We start from the raw sequence: 25,157 nt of genomic DNA, 5'->3' as shown, positions 1-25,157 counted from the left end.
AAATTGCATTCTGGTGGGTAATGAGAGCCAGGCACGTTCCCAAAACAATCCCACAGTCAGTGATTTCATTGTTGTTGGGTTAAGTGCTAAAGTGAGAGGTACCGAGGGCCAAATCTATTTAAATTAGGAAGACCCCAAGACATAGCTTTTCTCCTTCACCCCTGAAATTCCAGAGTTTGAGACATGACATAGGAGATGCTTGACAAGAAAAAAAATAATGTAAATGAATGACAATGAGTGAATGAATATATGGATGGTGTGAAGACATGTCCCATACAACTATCCCTGCAGCCAAGTTGACATTGATAAAGTGGGATATAAAATTGAGGCTCCTTTCTCTTTTCAGGTATTTCTGATGGAATTAACTCACTTTGCTAGAACTTGAGGAAATAATTCTCTCTTATTTTATCCTTCTCACACTAATGTTCCCTGAGTTCCTTCCAACTATGGTGGCAGCCAGTCTCATTGACGTTTTGAGAACTATGTAGTTTTCAAAAAAATAAAAAATAATATTTTTGGGGGGAGAGTGATCTGCCTTATCAGTATCCCTTCCAATTAATGTAATCTTGTTTCTGTTATTCCCATCATATTTTTCAATGCAGCGAGCCTCATTACATTTGCGAGTGCATGAAATGAAAGCCTCTGTAGAAGGAGAACGATGATTATCAGCTAATTTAATTAGACGTCTACCTTCACGGCATTTAATGATGTCTGCCATTGTTGTTGGGGATGCTTACACTGGCTCCAGGTAGAGAGCGGCACTGATCCCGTGTAAAGTTGATGTTATCAGATAAAACTCGACAGCTCATGGAGGTGCATGTTCAGTAATTTTTGAATCCCATCAAAGTTGATTTATGTGCAATCAAATTACAGGAATAAAGAAACAGCTTCACCTAATTTAGCTGCTGATGAGACTGTTGCCTGCTCCCACCTCTGTGTGCATCTGAGTTCTGTACCAACACTTCATTACAGTCTAAAACTCTGTAACGTGCTCACCTTTTTTTTTTCACTTTCAACTTGTAGAGTGGGTCCTGATCTTCTGATAGCGATCAGATTGAACATTTATACCCCTTGAGTTTTGTGTCACCTTCAGAAGATGTTGTCTGATGTCCCTTGCGTTGGGCACAGGACTGGGTCTAGTGGCTCCTCAGAATAGGAGGGAAGATCTGTGGAAACGGCAGGTGCTCAACAGTTGCGTCCTGGGCTTGTAGGGAGCCTTTCACCCTTCTTCCTCAACCGAGTCAAAAATGAGTGCACACACTTGTGGGAACTGAAGCACAGAACCCACTTTATCACCTACTGAGGCTGCCTTGGCAATGGTGCTTTTATATTTGTTTGGCAGACATGCATTTCATATATTGTGTGCCACAAACAATTTAAAGAACTTTACAGACAAAAACTTTAATTGTTCTAATGTGGGGAGCCGGCAAGGCCATGGCATACTCATGCCAGCTCAGCCTGGTTCAGTGATGCTGAGTGGGGGCGATGAAAGGCTTAGAAAAGACAGACAAGAGAATGAAAGCTGGGTCTCCGTGGGACGCTGCTCCTCTGATGGACAGCGCCTGTGCCCACAAGCCGTGTCTTTATTTTATAGCAGATGCCATGAGGCAAAGTGAGGGCGTGGTCAAGATGTTTACAACATTCTCCTGGGTTTCAACCCTACTCAATTACATGCACCTGAACTCTATTACTCAGGCACGTGGGGCCACGTGTTCGGACCATAGGTTCAAGCTTACAACTATAGCTGTTGGCTATAATTGTGCTGGGAGGGCTCTGCCCTCCAAGCTGGGACTTGCGCGTGGCCACGAGAGGACTGTGCCCTCCCATTAGTCCAAGGCTTGAACCTGTCTAAACACTGTAGCCACGCCCCACATCCTAAGAACCAAAAAACTGGCTATTATTACCCCAGTTTACAGATGAAGACACTGAGGCACAGAAAGCTGAATTATGTTGCCTGAGGCCAACCTGTTGACATGTGAAAGGATTCCGGTCTAGGTGGCCTGGCTGCAGGGGCCATGCTTCTAGGCATGATGCCCTGTTGCTTTTCCCCGAGAGGAAATTGGCTGTCTGTCACTTCCAACCCTTTATCCCGGCCACTACATCTAGAACGTGGAAGTGGCTGGGAAGTGTGGAGGCCATCGATCCACTTCTCACCGTAGGGGAATCAGGTCCAGAAAGGGGGAAGCAGGAAGCTGGCTTCTAGAAGGTGGGGCCCTGGACCCATTCCCATGTGTACTTACCTGTCATAGAGGAGCTTAGGAAACAGAGGTCAATAGAAAAACATGTATTGTTTAGAGCTTGCAAGCAGAGAAAGGGAGGGTGAGGGCCAGGGTGAGGACGAGAGAGAGAGAGAGAGAGAGAGAGAGAGAGAGAGAGAGAGAGAGAGAACCCATCAGAAAAGAAGTCCTTCTAGCCCCCATGGGGTAGATTGGGTGAGGGTGGAGATTGGCTCTTGCTTCCCCCAATATTCATAGCACAGTGGAGATGAGAGGAAGTCCCTCATTTGTGATCATGGGAAAATGCACGGAGGAAAGAGAAGTTGGGAATTGTTAACTCCTAGACTGAGTCTTAAGAATCCACGACATGTGCCAAATGAAGTAAATTTCCAGACAAATGAGCAGCACTTTCTAAATAAAACAAAGGCTTGGCAGTGGGAAGGGCCAACTGTTCTTTCCATGAGGCTGGGTGGGGGGTGGGGGTTTGGTGGGAGAAGAAGGTAAAGCTACACTGTGAATGGACAGGTGAGTACCACCGGCAGGGGTAATGTTTGAATAAATAGAGTGTCTGAGAATAAAGGAGACCTTTTGAGAGACATTTAGACATTCTATGAGACAGAGGCCTTTAAAAGATCACTCTCTGAAGTAGTCATTCTCAGCATTTTTCTGTTCAAGGCCCACACTGAGCATCATTAAACTTGACAACAGCAATAAAAACATAATTGTGGCTGCAGTGTAGCGTCCCCTTGTGTCCACAGGGCATCTGTGGGTCACTGTGTGAGCATCGATGTGCAGGCGCTTCACCAGGCTCCCTGAACGGTTCCCGAGGAGGCAGCGTTCCCCATTTGCTGTAGAGGAGGCATAGTTCTGGCTATCAGTTGCCTGTTACATTCTTCCTGGTACAGCTCATGCCTCCTGTTCAGCTCACCTTGCTCTTTGGGGGATACTGCTAAGGATGTCTACCTAATTATCGTGGAAATGAATTTTGCATTTTGTTCAACATTTGGCAATGCTCCCACGAAGGGTTTGTAGATTGCAAACCACTGGAGTAAGTTCCAATGGTGGGATATGATTTCCTTTTCAGAGTGTGTGCATAAGCATTTTGTTGAATTTTAGGTGTTTTAAAATATGTTATGTTTTTTTTTCAAATATAGAAATTAAAAAAAAACAGTAGCGAATACCCACATACCCGCCACCAAGTTACTACCATTTGTATTGTATGTGTTTTATCGCATATCTATCCAGCTGTCAATGCATCTTTTATGCATTTCATGGTGAGTTAAAGAAAAACAGAACTCTTCACCCTTGAACACTTCAGGATGCAGATCTTTTAACAGAGTGCACTATTCATTCATGATTTTCTTTTTACGTAAAATATATTTATATTGAAACACACAAATCTAAGGTACACCATTTGATGAGGTTTGACAACTGTGTGGTCTTGTATAACATGAATGAATGTCTTGAAGCTATAGAGCCATCACTCCCCTAACTTTTGGTACAATTTGTATGTGCATTTGAAAAAGACTTTGCATACTAAACCTATGATTACATGGCTAGCTGACATTAAAAAGTGAATATGCATGTCTATGTTGGTATGTATACATATGTGTATGGGCATAATTCATATTGGATACATAGGACAGGCGGTATGCAGATGTGTAAGTGTGCTATCAGTCTGCCTGCATTTGGCAAGTACAGACTTAGGGAAGAGACCACTCAATCCTATTGGCCTTGACTTCAGAAAGAAGGTGAGCACATAAAACGTGCAAGGTTGTATTGATGTAATGTCCAAGAGGAATGGCAGGAGACACAGTGTTAGTTATCTAATGGAGGATGTTTAATGACTTTTTTTGCTCTGAGAGTAGCAACAGCTACCATTTTTCAAAGTCAGCCTTTGTTTGGTTTTATTTTTTAAGTACTCATTAATGTCACAAATATTTAAGTTGGGATCAGCTGCCTTGCCTCAAAAAAAGTAGGTTATGCTTTCATCCTTTGACCCCAAAAACACAAAGATGAAAATCAACATTAATTGGCAGGATGGATGAGGGTGTGGAGGGAGGTGTCTGGCTGCGGTGTTCTCAGAGAAGGGAGAGAGAGGCTCGGAGCTCCTTAACTAGTGATGACAACTGGGTTTTAATTAACAGCAGGTGAGTCTTGTGGTCAGCCAGCTGACATTTAAGGGGATCACACGGTAGCCTTTCCCTTTGAACCACATTCATTTCTTGCTTAATTAGTCCTTCTGCGATAGCCTTGCTATTAGCAACAGCCTTTTCATTTAAGGTCCTTTTAACCGGACCTTTCATTTTTTATTTTTTTAGTCTTCTCATTTTAGTCCTGACCTAATGTTATAAAAGGCCTGGGCTAACTCATGTTAATGACCTCTGCTACGTAAATGCTAATTCTATGTCTGGCCTTATTTCAGTCATTTGTGTGTGTGTGTGTTTGTTTTTGGAAGACCATTGCTTTAAGAGGGACAAAAATGGGAAGATTAAACCCCTTAGTGTCATCTGCCTGCAAAATCCGGTGGCTTCTTCTGACAGGAAGAGGGTTTTCAAACCCCTCCTTGCTTGGAGCTTCTGAGCCTGACATCTCATTATTTAACTCAGCTGCTCCGACTTCACCTTCACCCCGTTAATTAAGTAACTCATTGAATGTATTATTCAGTTTTGATTCCCCTGCCCGTGACAGAGAGAGATGGGGATGCTGCTTCACTCTGCCCTCCTGCCACTGCTTCCTGCCTGCTTTGTCCTGCTCACCCCCAAGGAAGGGGAGAGGGAGGAACAGGGAGCACATGTGAGGATATTGTTTGCTTAATCAATCCACCCTTTTCTCGAGCCCATTGTTTTGTTTGAATGGGACTGCACTCAACTAAGATGAAGCTGACATGGTGATGATAAGATCTTATTTCTTGAGGGTAATGGTGACATCACTGAATGTAAGGCATTGTTTTAGATGTCTTTCCTACAAGGTCTTATTTAATATGCATATCAGCCCTAGGAGAGAGGCACTAGTAATATCCCCACTTCACAGAAAGCAAGCTAAGATTTAATTGAGTTAATTAATTTATTCAAATATCATAGCTAGATAGGCGTCAAAAGCTTCATTTGAATCCATAACTACCTGATTCTTAACACTCATGGTACCCAAAGTATCTCTGACTGATATCTATGTGTTTGTAGTCAAGTGTATATTCCTGAAATGTACGATGGAAGTTTCATGAGGAGGATGTCCAAATAGAAGGTTACCTACATCTCTTGATCTGTGAATGACAGTGAACATTTATTTTTTCTGGGCCAGTGGTCCCCTCCCCAGGGACATTTGACTAAACAGCTATGATATATAACCCATTAGCTGTGTGCATTAAGTTTCATTACAAAAGATTTACATGTACCCTGTTGAATATATAGTAATTTGGTGGAGAGTTAGGGGGATGCACTTGGACTTAACTAGCTGGTTGTCAACCTGGCTGAAAATAAACCAGAGAGGACATTTAATATGGATGAAAGGAGAAAAGGGGATATGGGATATTGGAGGGAGGGTGCATGCCCAAGAGAAGAGAAAGAAACACTAACATGAAAAGGCAGATAGAAATTTAGAAGGTCAAAGCCATAGTAATTGAAATAGACTTTGGAAATTGTGTATCTGAGAAAGAATTAGAGGTTAAGGGGTAGGTAAATAGGAAGATAAGGAAAAGGAAAGAGACAAATAGAATAAAACCGAAAAAGCTTTGAGAGAGAGAGAGAGAGAGAGAGAGAGAGAGAAGAATGCATCTTTAAGAAAAGGAAGAATCTTATCAAGAAGTGGAAATAATATTTTAAAGCCACTTTATTAAGAAACATTTTTAAAAAGACCCAAATAAAAGGGCTTGTTGTATAGGGAGGTGGGTAAAAAGCAGCAGCAACATCATGGACTATAACTTACTCCAGTTACTGAATGGACTGAGTGCCAGGTACCAATCCTAGGCGAGGATCCAACATGGAAAACGCAAGGGAAAGACCTTGCCTTCACATGGCTAAGCGTCTAGGGATGTTGAGACAGGAAAATAAACAAGGTCACTGTTATAAGTGCAAATAATGGTAGCTACAATGAAGAACACAAAACAGAGAAAAGTGGTAGAGCATTACCAGGGTTAGAGGGCACAGCTCCCTGGTGAGCTGGTGTGTGAACTGACTCCAGAGTGGGGAGAAGGAGCCAGCCTCGGGGGAGCAGGAGCTATGCAGGGGGAGCCTACACAGTGTTAACAACACCCAAGGTGGGCATAGCCCACTGTGTGTGAGAAGCTGTAAGAACGTCAGGGTGGCCAAAGGGAGAGCCACACTGTGAACAAGAGTAGGTAGGGACAGCATTCGGGCATGGGTTTCATCCTCAATAGGATAGGAAGCCATTGTGTGTGTTACAGGCCCGTGAGTCAGCTGTGACTCCTGGTGACCCTGTGAATGAGTGATGGTCACAGTGTCCTGTCACCAACAGCCCTGCTCAGCTCCAGTGGACTCAGGCCTACAGCTTCTTTCATGGAGTCGGTCCCTCTCAGATTTGATCTTCCTCTTTTCCTGCTGCCTTCTATTTTTCACACCATTATTGTCTTTTCCCAAGAGCCCTGCCTTTTCATGATATGCTGGAAGTAGGACAGCTTTGGTTTTGTCCTTTTTGCCTCTAGCAATGTTTCTGGCTTAATTGCTTTAAGGCCCACTTGTTCATCCAAGAGAGTTTCAAATAGAGAAATTCCATAGTTTAATGAATGTTTCATGAGGATACACGCAGGTTTGATTTCTGTTTCTACTACTTGTTAACTGCATGTCCCAAATAGAATTACTTCACCTCTCTGAATTTAGCTTCCTCCTCCCTGACCTAGAGATGGTAATAAAACCCACTGCCTGCAGGTGCTTCAGAAGGGGTGGGCGCTGTGAACTCCTTGGGCATGTGCCTGGCAAGAGTCAGTGAGAATTTCAGGCTAGCTAAACATCAAAACAACAACAACAACAAAAGGTTTGGGGGGCCTTGGACCATTTTCTGTAAAGCTATCTGAAAAATGGAAGAGTTGAACTCTGTGGAGAAATAAAGAGACTTCATAAACAGTATGGAGATGACATACCTGTTTGTGTTTAAGTATATTTCTATTGATTTCAGAAAGGAAGGTAGAGGGAGAGAGATAGAAACATCAATGATGAGAGAATCATTGATTGGCTGCTTCCTGCAAGCCCCACACTGGGGATCAAGCCTGCAGCCCGGGCATGTGCCCTTGACTGGGAATGGAACCCTGACCTCCTGGTTCATAGGTCGATGCTCAACCACTAAGTCATGCAGGTCAAGCCACACATCTGTTTTTATCAGTTATCTCACTGAGACCACGGATGAATGGTTATTAGGATGGTGTTACTGAGTGTCGGTGGCTGATCCACGTGCTGGAAGTCCATCTGTGGGGAGAGGGATAGAGACATAAGGCATCTCGCAACTATTAGTAGATTTCAGCGGAGCAAAATGATGCTTCTGAGAAGGCTGCCTGGCACGGGTGTTTGCCTGAGCTACTCCTTTGATGATCCTGTGCCTGCATGGCACCTGGCAAAGCTCCTCTTGCCTAAAGTGCCAGCCAGGCTTACCCACCCTGGAATTCCCTGATAAAGCATGTGCGGCCTGAAGCCCTGAGACCTCAGAGAGTGACTTAGGCCGACTTTAGCAGTGGTGGCTCTTCTGTTTTATTAGGTTTGCTATTACCAGGTCTGATCTCCCTTCTTAAAACCAGTTAACCTTATACAAGGGGATGGAAGCATTGGAGCGCTCAGACAAGAATCTGATGGGAAATTGCAAGCCTCCAAGATAGGCTGAGAGTTTCCTGTTGTTTGGGGTCCTGGAGGGGGGAGGGAGGAAGGAGGGAGAAAGAGAGAGAGAGAGAAAGAGGGGAGAGAGAGAGAGAGAGAGAGAGCGAGAGAGAGAGAGAGAGAGAGAGAATGAGAATACATTTCTGGTGTGTTTTCCTGAGGTGTGGGTTCCCCATTCAGACCAAAGCTAGAGATGAACAGATCTTCTCCCATAGGTAGGCAGGAAGTGCTCATGAGATTTTGAGCCCATAGTCCCTTTAGCTGGGCTCAAGGAAGATAAGTAGTTACCTGGTTTCAAGGCAATTAGTAGTGACTGTTATTGGCCCTGTGCATTAATGACTTCAACATCCAGGCTCTTTGTTCAACTCTTTGTATGCATTTTTCATAGTCACAGATTGCATGTATATGTACACACACACACACACACACACACACACACACACACTGTTATACTGAGCAATGGACGGAGATCTAAAAAGGTAATAAATGGCAAAACTGCCTTCTGTTGTGTGTTTGTTTACTCCTCCATTAAGCCCCCCTACCCCCCACCTGGACTGTGTTGGTATTGTAAGAAGATAATGATAAGTACAGCAGGAAGCAGACTTACGAGTAGTTAGGATCATCACCAGCTTCTGAGTAGAACATTCTGGGTTCAAGTGCCAGAGCCAGCGTGTGTCAGTTCTGATCTTGGGCAGATGACCTGAACTCTCCAAGTGTTTCTGAAAATGGGGGTAATTATTGTGCCTGCCTCATGGAATTAAGTGGAATTAAGTAAAGTTCTATATATATTTAATATAATAAATACTTATGCATAATATAATATTACATGCATTATATATAATATACATATTATTATATACTATGGTCCCTCACCCTGGCCTGCACCCTCTCGCAATCAAGGACCCCTCGGGTTGGCGGAGGCCCGGTGCACAGTTTCCGCCAGATCCCCGCAGGCCAGGCTGAGGACCCCACCAGTGCACAAATCCATGCACCAGGTCTCTAATATGCATATAAGATCTTTGGTTAATCTCTTCCCGCCCTACCCACTTTCCCCTTCCCTCTGAGATTCATCAGTTTGCTCTATGTTTCCATGCCTGTGCATTGAGTGTCTGCCCCCTGGTGGTCAGTGCACTTCATAGCTACTGGTCGAATAGTTGTACGGTCACTTAGGCTTTCTCTCTCAGTCCGGGACACCTCGCTCCTTACAGCCCACCTGCTCGATGCTCCTTACTATTCAGCTAGCTATTCCTTAGCGCTGCCACAGAAGCAGGAGAGGCTGCTGCCAGCACCGCTGTGCTCACCAGCCATGAGCCCAGCTTCTGGCAGAATGACCTGGCCCCCTTGCCCTGATCAGTGCGCATCATAGCGACCGATCGTTCTGGTCGTCCCACAGTAAGGGTCGTGTAGGCTTTTGTTATATAGGCTAGAGGCCCAGCGCGCACAAAATTGTGTGTGGTTAGGGTCCCTAGGCCTAGCCTGGCCTCCGTCTCTGGCCTCTGCTGCCCTGCGACACTGTGTGAAGCTCCCTGCCCTGGGATGCTCCGCGATACTTGCAGCCTCTCAACTGCTCCACGAGGCTCCCCCACCCCCCAGCTCTGCAAGGCTCCTCCAGACCTGCCATGCTCTCCAAAATTCCCTCCGCCCTGCGACTGCTCCATGAAACTCCCTCCACCCCACGACTGCTCCATGAGAATCCCCCACGCCCCTTGACTTCTCTGCAGAGCTTGCTGCTGCCCCTCAAACTCACTGCTGGATGCTCTGCGAAACTCCCCCCGCCCCTCCACTGTTCCATGAGGCTCCCCCACCCCGTGACTGCTCCTCGAAACTAGCTGCCGCCTGGTGACTGCTCCCCTAAGCTTGCTGCCACCCCATGAAGCAGCCCGCCACTGCTGCTCAACAGCCCCCAGTCCCGCCCGCCACCCCCCCCCCCATGTCGAGTGGCTGGGGGGCCAGGGGGAGGAGGGGACCAGACCGAGAGGTGCTCCATGCACTTCATGGTGACTGGTCGTCTGTTAGGTCATGATGGCACCTGACTCTTTACATATTAGGATTATATTATATGTGATAATACACATAATGTAATAGCATGCATAAGATTATATATAATATGTATAATCACTAATAATGGCTTTTTAGGAGAATGTTAGCTATTGTTACTACCCTGTCCTTCGAGGAGCTGAGAAGCTCATGGAAGAGACAGGGACACAGAACATGTACTGGGACTACAGGTCCTAAGAAACCAGATGCGGGACGGGGAGCATGGTCCCTGGAAGAGCAGTCAGTTGCGATGGGTGGAGCAAGGAGGAAGGACGGTGAGCTTTGGGAGGCAGGTGATTTGGTGAGCAGAGAAGGGTGATTCAGGTTGAAGGAACACAGGGAGCCAAGCTCCTGGACATAAGAAATGTTTATGAACCAATGGGTTCAGAGGGAGTACAGGGTCTGGGGAGGAATGTCGCAGACTATGAGTCCCGGAAAGTAAGTAGGATTGGCCACTGTAATTTAAATAAATCCAAGTCATCTCATGAGTTTGTCAATTCAAAATTATTTCCACGTAATGATGGTACCAAAAAGGAGGTTTATTTTTACTTTAAGTATTTACATATCTTACCCAGCATAAACTATTTTAATGCACGTGACAAATCAAGCATACATTTAGGCCAATATCTACTTCATTTGAACAGAAAATGACAAAAATTTTACAAAGTGACTAATCCTTGCCTCTCAGTGTTGCTCAGTGGTTGGACATCAACCTATGAACCAGGAGGTCAAGGTTCAATTCCCAGTCAGAGCTCATGCCAGGGTTGTGGATTCGATCCCCAGTGTGGGGCATGCTGGAGGCAGCCAATCAATGATTCTCTCTCATCACTGATGTTTCTATCTTTCTTCCTCTTCATTCCTCTCTGAAATCAATAAAAAACATATTTTTTAAAAAATGTATAGGCATAAAAAGTTACTAATCTTTAATTAATATTCCAGGAATCAGACAGATTTCTGTTATATTTGATCATCTGAAACTCACAGATATTGAAGTCATAAAACACACACACACACACACACACACACACACACACAACATTTATGTTTAAGAGACCGAACCGCTAAAGCAGTCCCAGGTAGCTGGTAGTTAATCAAGAACCGAATGGAATGAAAGACAGCAGGAAGTACAGCTGACTGTGAAGGTGGGCACTAGGAGAGCCTTGAAATCACCCCTGCATCTCTTGGAGCACATGCCAGTCTGCAGTGGTTCACAGGAGGGTGGGGCCCTCCAAGGGAGTCAGAAGCCAGGAGGTGGTCTTGCACTGAGTTGCAATAGCAAATTCAACCTTCCATGTTTTAACAAGCGAAGACAGTGAAATACATTGCACAGAGATTGCACCCAGAATGGTTAAAATGACGAATTTTCTGTATTTAAAGGGATCAGCCTTCATAATTTGTAATAGTCAACAGTTACTTTCTTCCTTCAATCCAGAACAATATGGATAATTGAGATATTTAAAACATCCTGAGGGGTAGCCTATGTTTCTGGAGCTCGCTCTCAACATGATGTAACTGTCCTATAGACCAAAGGACCTGCCAATGGGAAAGATATAATAACCAAATCTTTAAAGGGGATATCCTCCCTTTGTGTGTATGTGTGTTCATTAGTTTGTTTGTTTTTTTGTTATTTTTATTTGTTTTTTTAAGAGTCAATGTTTTATTATGATATATTGGTTTTGGATGTACATCTTAGTGGTTAGACGATCAAGGGGATATTCTTAAGTTTCATATTGATACTGGTCATTCAATGGGCTCAAGTCTGCCTGTCACTGCTTTAGCGAAATTAAGCCGAGACTGGGTTGAATCATATATGAGCATTTATTCCAATAAAGCCAGCAGTATGGAAGGGCAGCAGGTCATCCTGAAAATTCTGCCCTGCCTTTTTTCTCCCAGCTGGCTGATTACTAGGGGAGAGGGAACAAAGCCATGTGCAGCTGGGAGCGCACCAGAGAAAGGGTTGGGGCGGGTCTGCAGTCTGGCCTCCAGGAGCTTTAAGTCCCATAACAAGGTGGCTCACCTTCTTTGATGTTACAAATAGCTCAGCCTGTTCCTGGGACTGGAGAATGGTCAGGGTTCCTGAGGCAAACTCCAGGGGAGGGGTATGGGGGTCAGTGTCCAGGCATAGCCACCAAATCAATGTGTGTCCTGTCCTCGGTGCTTCTCAAAATGTATTTTCTTTTCTGAGTAATGGACCCATCTAGGCTCCAAGGCCTCTTATCTTATGCCGCTGTTTCATCCTCAAGTTTCCCAGGGTCTGTAAGAAAACCTCGTATCTATAGTTATTAAGGTGGATAATCATTCAACAACTACGGTTCTATTCTTATTACATGCCTTTCCCCTATCAGCATTGTGGATCAAACCCAAATGACAGCCCTGGTCATTGTGGTTCAATTGGTTCAGTATCATCTCATGCACCAAGAGGTCACTGGTTCAATTCCCTGTCAGGGCTTATGCCTGTGTTGTGGGTCCAATCCCCAGTAGAGATTGTGCAGGAGGCAGTGTATCCATGTTACACTCTCACCCCTCACATCAATGTTTCTCTCCCTCTCCCTTTCTCTCTCTGTAAAAAAATCAATGAAGACATATTACAAAAAACAAAACAAAACAAACAAAAAGAAATGGCAGGTTCTGCAAGTAAACATGGCCTTTGGGAAAGAGAGAGAAGAGCAGAATCATGTCATCATCTGAAGGATTGATTGATACGAGCATTTCACAGAAAGGGCTACTAGTAAATTATAGGGCATGGAAAGAACATCATTCATTTTCCCTTCCTATTTTACTTTTCTGAAAAAGCCTAACTGGTTATTTATCTGATGATTCTTTAGTGCACTGTTGCGTATCAGATGTTCAGGGTCCAAGCATTTAGATTTAAACGCTTATTATAATAGAAAATAAACATTTACTCCTTATGTATTAACTCTTAGTCCTATGTTGTCAAACTTAGAAATATGCACTAGAAGGTAAATCAAGAAAATGATTATATGTTCTTTGCTGAATGAAGAGATTGACACAAAGACTGATTTACAGTAGTTTTCCTTTAATAGAAGTTTGTGTAACATTTAGCTCTCTGATAGCAGATATTCTACCCATAGCATCGTCCTCTTCCTATACCCATTCCAGTGTCGAAAGTCGACGGAAACAAGGAGACATCCATGACTATCACAAGTCCATGATAATTTCGTTTGAGCAAAGGTGGGAGTTGGGGCAACCATTCTGGCCAGGCAGATTACTTAAGGCTGTATATAATAGATGTGTATTCCTGAAACAAAGAGGTGATTACTTAATCCTGTGCAAAGGGCTACTATCCATTTTCTCCCAGAAAGCAAAATGCCAAACCAAGATCTCAGGGACAGAAAATCTTGCTTCCCAAAAAACTGTGGTTGACGAGATGGCCACCAGCCACAGGGAACTGCAAATATCATTTCCCACCCAACAGTCAGCAAAAGCTTCGTCAATATCTTAGAGCCCTTTCTTGGAAACTGGCAGATTCTCTCTGTAAGTGCAACAGGTCACATAAGAATGCTGTGGGGGGGGGGGGGGGGTTCACAGTTTTCTGGGCTCTGTTGAAGGTCTGCTGTGATGTGCCTTCTCTAGTTGACATACATCTTGCTTTGACCACTGGATGCCTTTGGACTATCTCCTTCCTAAGAGGAAATTAAACATTCAGTGGAGTGGTTTTGCTTAGCCCTTGTGTGAGGGTCCTTGCAGGATTGGTGGGTGCTGAGACAGACCCTCGATCAGCATCAGTTCCCAGGAGACCCGTCCTTTTAGAAATTGCATCTTTGGCTGCCTCTAGGGGACCACCTAATGGACTGCAATGGCTGTGACCTGGAGGAACATGGCAGTGTTTGAAGGCATAATACATTGAGAGGGAAAAAGAACAGCCGCAATAAAACCATACAGTGCACAGAAGAATATATAATCCATATATTTATAAATATAATAAAATTTAAAAATTGCAACTGTAATAGCAGCATTCTGACCCCTGACCATGTGACCGCACTTTATGCACCGGGTCTCATGGATCTGAGACCAGCCTGATGGCATCAGGGAGCAATTAACCCATTTTCTCAAAGACCGAAGCTGAGGCACAGAGAAGTCACCTGGGAAAGCCAGGTAGCATTAGGTGGCAGAGCCAGGATTTGAAACCAGGGAGACCCATTCCTGAGGTTTCTCACATATTATACTTTTAATGGATCTGACCAAAAAAAGGTATAATTCTGATTCATTCACATTGGATAGCCATTGTGTTGACTGCTGTCAGTTTTTTTACTTGATAATCGAAGGCAGTGATGGCGAACCTTTTGAGCTCGGCGTGTCAGCATTTTGAAAAACCCTAACTTAACTCTGGTGCCGTGTCACATATAGAATTTTTTTTGATATTTGCAACCACAGTAAAACAAAGACTTATATTTTTGATATTTACTTTATATATTTAAATGCCATTTAACAAAGAAAAATCAACCAAAAAAATGAGTTAGTGTGTCACCTCTGACACGTGTTTCATAGGTCCGATGTCACTGATCTAAGGGGAAAGAGACCACTGCCTCTAACTCAATAGTCAGGTATTGCACGTTTTCACAAATCTTGGGGCGCACTGGTTGAAAGTCACAGCTGTATACAGACAGTGTGGAGGCAGATACATTGAGGGTATATCAGCTACCGGAGACCTGGGGGAACATATGTGGCCCTGTAGAAAGGAACAAAAATAGGAGACACAAATTCCAGGTGTGACTTGGCCCTGGGTTGACCGTGAACCAGATTAAGTTCTCTGGGCTTCATATCAAACCAGTCCATTCCCTGCTTTAGCTCCCTCTTGGGGTCCTTTTAAAGCAAAGAGGCATTAATAACAACACAACAGCAAGCAGAAACCCAAAGGAGGCCACAGGCAGGAATAGAATCCCATTGGTGGCCATGCTGTTCAAATAGGAGGCCAGTTTCCTTTCAGAAGGGCCCTGATTGGCCACTAAGCTACTGCTGACGGGTGGGTGCCCCGCCTTCCTAAGCCCTCTCTCCGGATCTTCAGTTGCTTCACTGGAGTGTGCTGAACTTCAATTTGATAATTGCATCCTCAAATCCCTTAATGAAGGTGCCTATCAAAGTATAAATAATTACCCAGTAATTTCATATTTGCAAACTCCTTCCTGACTGTTTATGCTTCATCTTGGTTCAAATGGGAGGTTCGGGGGCCCACCTCAACCTTGGCTCAGTCAGGGAAATTTCAGAGCCCAGAGGCAGGTATCTGAATTCAGTTCCCCACCCAGGGCGTCCGGGTTTGCAGTCCCCGCCTCCCAGCACCGAACCTCTGTTCTCTCCTCCTGCTATTTATAAATTCAAGGGAGCGCTGCCTTTTTGCTTGGGGGCAGGCGATGCAGACATCTATCCTCATCAGAAGTTCTGCCCCAGGAACTTCAGGTCCAACGCCAGCCTCTGTGAAGGGCACAGGGATCACCGTGAGGCTGGCTTGCTTTCTCCCACACCTGCCTCCTCCATAATCCATTTGCTTGGTATTGTATTTACTTTAGCTCATGGGGCACACAGCACTGGCCTGTTACGCTTCTTTCTTCACCTGGTTCCTATTCTTTCAATATTCTCAAGAGCCCATCAAAGGAAGTGCTGGGATCATCTGGGAGGTAAAAGCCAGAAGCCCAAAACCAACCAACCAACCAACCTAAGATTCGGGAACCTCTTTGTGGGTGCCTCTCAGAGTACAGCGTGGAGAGGGTGTGCGGATGCTGAGGTACAGAGTGGAGGGTGTGTGTGGATGTGGGGGTACAGCGTGGCGAGGGTGTGCAGATGCTGAGGTACAGCGTGGAGAGGGTGTGCGGATGCAGGGTACAGCATGGAGGGGTGTGCAGATGCGGGGGTACAGTGTGGAAGGGTGTGTGGATGCAGGGGTACAGCGTGGAGGTGTGTGCAGATGCAGGGGTACAGCGTGGAGGTGTGTGCAGATGCAGGGGTACAGCGTGGAGGGGTGTGTGGATGTGGGGGTACAGCGTGGAGGGGTGTGCGGATGCGGGGGTACAGCGTGGAGGGGTGTGTGGATGTGGGGGTACAGCGTGGAGGGGTGTGCGGATGCGGGGGTACAGCATGGAGGGGTGTGCGGATGCGGGGGTACAGCGTGTAGGGGTGTGCGGATCCGGAGGTACAGCGTGGAGGGGAGTGCAGATGCGGGGGTGAGCTAAATGAAAAGGGGAGCCGCAGGGGCCAAGCCGGGCTAGCTGTGGTGTTTATCCCCACACTGTGTTTAGCACCATGGCTTGTAGGGAGGGTTTGCAGCTGACAGCTCCTCCACCAGCATTATTCTTAAAAGCTGCACTGAAATTACTCACCTCATGTAAAAACAAGTGCGATTTACATCTAATATGGGTAATTACTTTTACAGTTAATTAAAAGCGCTCTCATTACACTCCCGCTGTGATGCCTATGCATAGCTCTTATTTGCAAACAGACCCTTGGTTTGAGTTCACCTCCTGACACCGGGCTCCTACCTGAGGGGCACCGCCTTCCTCCACATCACATTTAGCTGTGCCTAGCCAGCAGCCCTGGGTTGCCTGGGCTCCTGCCAGCTCGCTCTCGTCCCCTGAGAACCAAGCTGAAAAAAAAAGAAAAAGAATGAAAGACGGTGAAGGCATTTGCCAAAGAACATATAAGCATAACCCATAGACAAAAAATTTAGGATGAAGAGAACAAAATAATTCCTGGGGTGGTGTTATCCTCAGAGAAAGAAGGCTGACTTCTTAGATGAATGCCCTGCTCTCTGTATGTGCACAAAAGCTGGATGTGGGAATTGTTGTGTGCTCTTTCTGGCTGCACAAACATCTCTTGCTACCTCCTCCCAAATGAAATACTCCTATTCCTCCTTAAAGCCCCTCCAAATCCTTATAAAGTCAGCAACTTTGCATTCTGACCTAGCCAGTTAAGCCAGATCTGGCTCTCTTGGTTGAATGGATTTTTGTTGAGATTGTAGTTTACTTACGTTTTTTTTTTTTTTTTTTGCCATTTGTATGATTTTAGGTGAACTAGGCTTAAATTCTTGGTCTTCTTCATATTTTCATGGAAACCTCAGTGTTTCCAGAATAATACCCTATGCCTTGAAACAGGGATCTCTATCAGAATGAAACTTCTTTAACACATACTAATAAAATGCCTCCTCGAATTATCACATTCCTGGTAAGTAATTAAGGCTTATTAATTAAAACACATCGTCATTTGAGACTTAAATTCTGAAGGAGCAGAAAGACTGTGGTATTTCACGAAGTTTACAGACCCAGGGAATTGGATGTTCTGGTCTATTGCCTGGAGCTTTTGATGTTTTGAGAAGTTATTTGCTTCCATCTGCTGGCCATTTGTGGTCTTGCAGGAACCGAGCAACTGTGAATGGAGACCTGTTATGAAGCGGGTAAAGTCAGTGCACACGATTTAGACTATTCTTCATATATTCAAGCGGCCTTAGTGGAACCTTGGTGTTTTTAGTTGAGGGAACGGGCTAAAGAATTCATCCAAATGACATACCTGACTTCAAATTTGGAAAAATGATGGTTACAAGTCAATACAGTGATTCAGTGTTTTGTTTTTGAGTCAAAATCATTATCCTTAATTAAGGCATTTAAATTTAGACCAATGATTTAAATGTTCAGATTCAAGGATAATATGTGGTGTGTAGGAAAACATAACATACATAGCAGGTAGACCAGATGGATTCCAATCCCTCTCATGCCGTTAGCTGTCCAGGCCAATTCCCTAGCCTCTCTGACTCTCAGTTCCCTCATCTACAAAATGGAAGCATTGGGCCAAATAATCATTATGGCTTATGTTTACTTTTTTAAAGTCTGAGTATTTATCTGTGGAGAGCGGCTACAGCATTGGGACAGGATCAAGCCTTGGGACTAATGAGAGGGCACGGTCCTCTCGTGACAAAGCCACGTTCCCAGCTTGGAGGGCAAAGCCCTCCCAGCACAATTATACCCAAAGGCTGTAGTTGTAAGCTTGACCTACGGTCCCAACCTGTGGTCCCAGGTGGCTGAGTGATATAGGCTGCTGGAGGTGCAGCAAGTGCTGCCAAAACAAAGCTTGATAGAGTTCAGGTGCATGTATTTGAGTAAATTCGAAACCCTCAAGAACATTGTAAACATTTTGATTATGCCCTTACTTTGCCTCCTGGAATCTGGCTATAAAATAAAGACCTGGCGTGCAGGCTGTGGTACTTTCTCTCCATCCAAAAGCAGTGTCCCACCTAGCCCCAGCTTTATTCTCTTGTCTGTCTGCTTTAATCCTTCATCGTCCCTCTCAGGTTCACCCCTGGCCGTGCTGAGTGCAGCACATTTATTAAGGTGAAAAAAAAAAAAAGAATTCAGGTTGTAGTAAATCACTGTATTCCAAGTCCAAGAATTTAAACTGATATTGGTTGGGTTCTTTTACATTAGAAGTAATTGTTTTCCTTAGAACAATAGGAAACTTAAGTCCAAACTATCATGGAAACTAACATTGAAAAGGAAACCAATTACAATGGAAGGGGAGCAGAATTTGCCACCCCAAATATGCATATTTGGCGTAAGGATTGTTTGGGCGTGATTATTTTTAAGGAACAGCAGACTCAGGACGAGTTCTGAAAACAGAGTGGAAGTTGTCCTCTTTTAAGAGAACTTTATATTTATAAGGGAAACCTACACTTGTAAGGGTGTCTCCCTTTGTCCCAGGGAAAGAAGGATGATACATGTCCAGAAACTTTCACTAATGGAGATAATGACTTAAATCTGCACAACAGCCATGCACTTGATTATTCTGCTTTTACAGATAACCTCCCAGACCCCCTCTACCCCCCAACATCTTTTGTCTTTAGCTGGGGATGGTAATTAAGGTGGTGGCTTGGGCCATTCCCTGTGGGGAGTTACTGAGTTTTCCTGGGTCTCTCTTTGCATACAGGAGGTATACATGTCAGTAAAGTTCTGTTTGTTGTTCTCCTGTTAACCTGTCTTTTATTATGGGAGGGGCCTTCAGCCAAGAACCTAGAAGGGTGGAGGCAAAATTAGTTTTCCTCTTCTCCATAATTTTGATTCCAAATGTGAAATGTGCTCCTGCATTAGTTTTCGAGTGTGATGTCGAAATGTACTTTGTTGTAATGCTATAACCCATCTTGCCATAGCGTTTATTTCCCTTTGAAAAGGAAGAGGGAAACGCTCGGGTTTCTTCCCCAGCAGAAGGGCAGTTGATCATAAGCCTGATCATCCTTGTCAGGTGAACCCTAGGCTGTGTCTCCCAGGCCCCCAGAGGTGACTTAAGCTGCACGTGTTTCCTAGGAATCACTCGGGGACTTTCTGAGCATCCCAGGCCAGGAGAACAGTGCTGTGCCAAGATGCAGGATCCTTACTCAACTCCCACTCAGATGCAAGCACCCATTGCCCCACCAGGACTGACCCCTGAAGTCATTCACCAGTTCCCAGGTCTGTCTTCTGCAAACACAGGGCCCCAGAGCTCAACCCAAGGCTGCCCTGGGGTCTCTTGTTAAAGTGTTTTCCTTCTCCCTAGGGCAGTGGTCGGCAAACTCGTTAGTCAACAGAGCCAAATATCAACGGTACTTCTCCAAAATAGACTTGCCCAGGCTGAAAACCGACTTCTGCACATGGGCCACGAAGTTTCAATCGCACTGTACGTGCGCCCGCACATGGTATTTTGTGGAAGAGCCACACTCAAGGGGCCAAAGAGCCGCATGTGGCTCTCAAGCCGCAGTTTGACGACCACGGCCCTAGGGCATAGATTACATGAGTGGTCCTAGGGTTATGCATTCCTTTTCTCAGGGATAAGTATCAAACCAAGGAGATTTGCATTGGAAGCTCCTGGAGGCCTCCATTAGTTCCCTGTGGTGTCTGAAACACCTGCCACAAGTGTAGTGGCTCAGAACAACAGGGATCTATCCTCTTGCAGTCTGCAAGGCAGAAGCCGGGAACCAAGGTGTCAGCAGGTGTACTTCTACCAGAGCCTCTGGGAGAGGAGGGTCCTTCCTGCCTCTTCCAGCTCCTGGTAGCTCCGGACTCCTTGGCTTGTGGCCACATCGCTCCAGTCCCTGACTGTCATCATAATGGCCATCTTTTCTCCCTGTCTCTTAAGAGGACACTTGGATCGCCCAGGATGATCTCATCTCAAGATCCGTCATCACATCTGCAAAGACCTATTTCCAAATGAGGTCACCTGCGCAGGTTTCAGGGGAGAGGACCTGGGCATACCTTTCCCGGCATTGGGGGTTCTTAGGGAGGTGGTTACTATTTAATCCACCACAGGCTCCTACCTTCTGAATCCTCCGAGGCCTCGCGCATATCAGCAGCAGAGGTTTCTCTCCACCTGTTCACGGGGACCACTGAGCCAGGATCCAGGCTGTTGGTGGCCCTACACAGTGGGCATACATAACCTTGACCTACAGAAATTTTTAGAAACAACCCACACTCAACGTGCAGAAGAAAATCTCTCTCGGGGGAGAGAACAGACAGCCAGCACTTTGATGACTGGAAACCAGAAGAACACAGGAACAGGAGAGAAAAGGTTAAAAACAGAACATTTTTAAGTCTCATTACTCCATGGGAAGCGGGTCTCGCAAAGACGTCTGGAGGATGCCAGGGAGGCAGCTAACATTGGTCAATGACTTGCCATATGCCAAGGTCTTTGCCTCACGTGAGGACACATGAGGCAATGGTTATTATTATCCTTTTACAGTTGGGGACACTGAGGCACCATCTCACCGCAAGCATGGTGGGGCCCTGTGATGGGAACCCAATCCTGAGGGGAAGCCCATGGGTTGCCGGTGATTGAGTCACTGTTGGGGTGTCGGGCTGCGGAAAGGCGAACCCTGGCTTGTAGGGAAATTGATTGCTTGGCTATAAGTGCATGGCTCCACGTTCCTACTTAGCACATAAATAGCTGCGCTGTCCTCCCAGCGAAGTCTTCCGTGGGACTAAGGCACTTAGGCAGCCACTCCCGTTCGGACAAGGTCAGGCCGGAGCCCATCTGGCAACACCAGCTCTGCTCGGAGCAATTCAAACAATAATTTGTTCCCGCCAAAGAGGCATTTTTCCAATTTGAGTCCAACATTGTTCTGAAGCGAGTGCCGTCCCCCGGGGCACCTCTGCATAGATCTGCAGTGGATGACAAACCAACAATATCATCTAAATAAAAAAAATCCAGCCTGGGCTTAGTAAATTGATCATGACAAGAAGAAATCAAATAATCTTAGGGAGGTGGCAAGAGCGCTGATGCAGCCAGATGGCTTTCTTCCCAGCCTGTGGGTCCTCAGTGGCAGATTAGAAACAAAACCTGCCTCTGGGTTACTGCCTTGGTTAGGAAGTTAACACCTGCCACTTCTGTGTAGGTGAATCAGAATCGGATATGGATCTCTCTCTCCGCAACTTTAACACATTTTCACTGGAGGAAAGAGTGGAAACACATGCACCAAAGCTGCAGGGAGCTACTCTTTCTTACCTTGTTTCTTTAGAGCACCATTTAGGTTTAAACATAATCTATGTTTTTCATTACTCCCATACCGAGATAAACTCTGCTTTCTCTTTAGGTTCTTAGAGAATGAATTCCAAAGAGGGTTCTTAGAGTAAGGGGTATTTGCTGACTCAATGTCCAGGGTCAGTCGGAGACCTTGGTGGTGAACACAGGAGTGTGAGTGAGAAAACAGTGGCCTAGGACTGCGCCTTGCAGATCATGGGAACCTTGTCTGAATCTACTCCGGCTGCCATGGCAACATACTACAGACTGAATAGCTTCAGCAACAGAAATGTATTTTCTTATAGTTCTAGAGGCTGGAAGTTGGAGTCAGGGTGCCCGCAGGGCTGGGTTCGGTGAGGAACCTCTTCCTGGCTTGCAGATGACTGCCTTCTGTCTGTGTCCTGCATGGCAGTTCCTCCCTGTGTGCCTACAAAAAGAGGGAGTGAGCAATCTCTGAGTCCTCTCTTCTTATAAGGGCACTAATCATATCAGATTAGGGCCCCACCATTATCACCTTATTTAACCTTACTTGTTTTCTTAGAGACCCTTCTCCAAAATATAGCCATCCTGGGGGTTAGGGCTCAGTTGGTTGAAGCATCATCCTGTGCACCAAAAGGTTGCAGGTTTAATTCCTGGTCAGGGCACCACCTAGGTTGTGGGTTTGATCCCCAGTCCAGGCACGTAGGGGAGGCCACCAATCAATGTTTGTCACTCACGTCAATGTTTCTCTCTCTTTCTCTATATATTCCTCCTTTTCTCTCTAAAAATCAATTTTAAAAATATCATTTGAGTGCAAATTAAATGTATATATATATAAAGTTTGTAGATGGATTTTGGTGATGGTTGCACAACAATGCTTAATGCTGCTGAACTGAACACCAAAAAACAGTTAAAATAGTAAATGTTATGTGTATTTTATTAACCTTTTAAAAACAGTAATTCTGAGTGGTTCCTCACTGATCTTGCCTCCCACTGCTTCCCTACCTTGCTTCCCCCCAATCAGTGGCCTCCCTCCTCTGACTTGACCGTGTCCAATGCATTTCCCCCAAGATGCTCCTCCCCAACTGGCCCATGCTCATTCCACACCTTTCTTCAAGCCTTTACTCAGTTGCTGCTTCTCTTTAAAATTATAATTTTTATTCTCCTCTTCTCAGCATTTCCCTTCCTCATCTCCCTCTTTATTTTTCTCCATAGTACACACCCTCTTCTAAAATAGCAATTCTGCATTCACATTTCTTTTTATTGTATGTCTTGTCTAACAGAAAGTCAGTAGCACCAGGACAGGCTCTTCATGTGTTTTGAATGTTACCGAGTCTTCCCTGCCTAGAGCAAGGCCTGGCAAGTCAGAGGTACTGAATGCATATCTTTTGAATGAGTAAAGGAATGTCACAGTTGCTTGTGTGTGTGTATCTGCCATTCTTTCTAACTTGTGAGTTTCTTGAAGGTAGAAACCATGTGTTGTTGTTTTTTGTTTTTGTTTTTCACCATTACATTTAGGAGCAACAAGGAAAAATGCATAGAAAAATAGGTGTGCAATAAAAATGTATGGATAGATGGATGAATAATGGAGGGATGGATGACGGATGGATGAGTGGATGGATGGACAGAGGAAGGGATAGATGGATGAATGGGTGGATGGTGGATAGATGAATGGATGAATGGGTGGATGGTGGATAGATGAATGGATGGATGAGTGGATGGTGGATAGATGGATGGATGGGTGGATGATGGATGATCGCAGGATAATGGGTGGATGGATGATGGATGGATAGATGGATGGACGGATGGATAGATGGTGCATAGATGGATGGATGGAAAGATAAAAAATAGACAATGTTGGTTTTGTGCTAAAGGGAGGATGATGTGACTATTCTAAATCTGGAATGGGAGGGAGACATTATGTCTGATTGAGGGCAGTCTGCTGATGTGAACAAAGGTGTCTGGGGAGCATATTATATGAACCATCAGCTTCCCTTTGTTGTGGCCTCTGATCCATAGCTTTTGCCTTTACCCACATCTGCACGTGATAAAGCTTAGTTATGACGTCCATATGTCTCTAATGCAAACACCAAGGCATATACTTCTGAAAAGTGCTATAAAGAGCAATGGCTCGAGAAGCACTGCCAGGAGGGTGAGCTCTTTATTATTTTAAAGGGCATTTCAACGACGCTGCTGAGTGTTCCCTGGCCACAGGTCTGACTCCTGTTCTCTCTCTCTCCTCTCAGGATATCAAAGCAGACTGCGATACCTGTGCGGAAATAGAGGACAGAAAGGTAAGTCGATATTTTTCATTGTCTTGGTTTCAAACAAAACAAGAACGCGGCGACCTAACGCAGTGTGTAAGGCCTGCCTTGCTGGATGGTGGCTTGCAGAGGCGATATGCGTGCGGCATTAGACCCGTCAAGACAGTCATGCTTCAAAGGGCTCATCATTCTCTTCCTTGCTCTGCGTTATTTCTGATGACTTTGGTGAAGAGTGCGTAATGCAATTTATTTTAAAAATTGGTGCTGATTTTAGTGGAATATGGTTGATGATTATAATGTCCCATAGTGCATGTTATTAAACAATATTAAATAGAATATGTAGGATGTATAATACAGTCTTGGGGTTTTCTGGGTGTGTCCTTATATTTGAAATATGCAGTTCGGGTGGAGAGAGTCGGCCTCCATTTCCATCCTGACGCAATAAGGGAGCAGCAGCATCTATTTCCATGAGATGATTGGGCAGCAAGAGGAGGGCATTTCCTGCACACTTAGTGCCTCCCCCATTGATCTTCTGCATTTGGTGTGTATCCCCTCAGGCAAAGGCCCTGTTAGATCTGGCTCCTCATTTTTAATATTCTCACGCTCTCTTTTTATTGACAAGAGTTTGCAGAAGTTTCTGTCCAGAGTGCACCCAAACAGATAAAATTTTACCTTTAACGCCTTGAATCCAAAGAGGTCAAATAAGGGAACTGAGGCTACATATCTCTTGGCTACATACCAGGCATCATTCCACAATTTGGAAAGATGTTTCTGTCTGCAACTGTACCATTGTTGTCCAATGCCGTCACTATTTCCAGCAGAGGTTTTCAGCCCTGATTTTGTGAAAGCTCCGTCGGCGGCTGATGAGTAAGGTGGTGGAAAATGTCTCAGCACAAAATTTTGCTTTTCAATAAAAGATGATTGCCATACATGATTTAAGGAGTGTGACACTATGGCAGCTTAAATTCCCTCTGCGTGATTTTCTCTGAGTTGGGGTTGGGTGTTGCTCTGGTCGGCAGGCAAAGGTGTTTCCATTCAGGTTTGCATTCATCACATGTTTCCTTGCTGATTGCTCACATGTGTGTGCTTTGTGAGTGGGACAAACTGCCACTGGGGCTGACCACGTGTCCACAGGATTTTCACCTGTTCCCACCAGCCCTGCCCTTGGTGACCTGCCCCAGACACTCGCTTATGGCAAGCTGAACATGGGTTCTGCCCTGCTTCCAAGTTCAGGATGTTTCTGCTTCCCTTGGGCTTTTATGGAATTCACAAACACATGTGTGCCCAATACTTTTTTTTTTTTAACTTTCATTGCCAGTCATTTTTGAAAGATGCCAGGAGAACTGATGCTGTTAAAA

At 45.1% G+C, this 25,157-nt stretch overlaps 1 protein-coding gene across 28 annotated transcripts in view; it reads left to right on the top strand.

The window, feature by feature from the left end:
- Positions 1 to 25,157, top strand: part of RBFOX1 (RNA binding fox-1 homolog 1) — a 2,169,222-nt gene that overhangs the window by 1,229,681 nt on the left and 914,384 nt on the right. For all 28 annotated transcript variants that reach the window (XM_081089185.1, XM_081089163.1, XM_081089189.1 and 25 more), the window contains one exon: positions 23,782 to 23,829. In XM_081089185.1, coding sequence (XP_080945311.1) covers positions 23,782 to 23,829 — 48 coding nt within the window. The remainder of the gene's footprint in view (positions 1 to 23,781; positions 23,830 to 25,157) is intronic.

The sequence above is a fragment of the Myotis nattereri genome (assembly GCF_964212035.1).
Source record: "Myotis nattereri genome assembly, chromosome: 4".
In the NCBI taxonomy this organism is placed as follows: Eukaryota; Metazoa; Chordata; class Mammalia; order Chiroptera; family Vespertilionidae; genus Myotis; species Myotis nattereri.
This window is presented reverse-complemented; position numbering and strand designations above follow the sequence as displayed.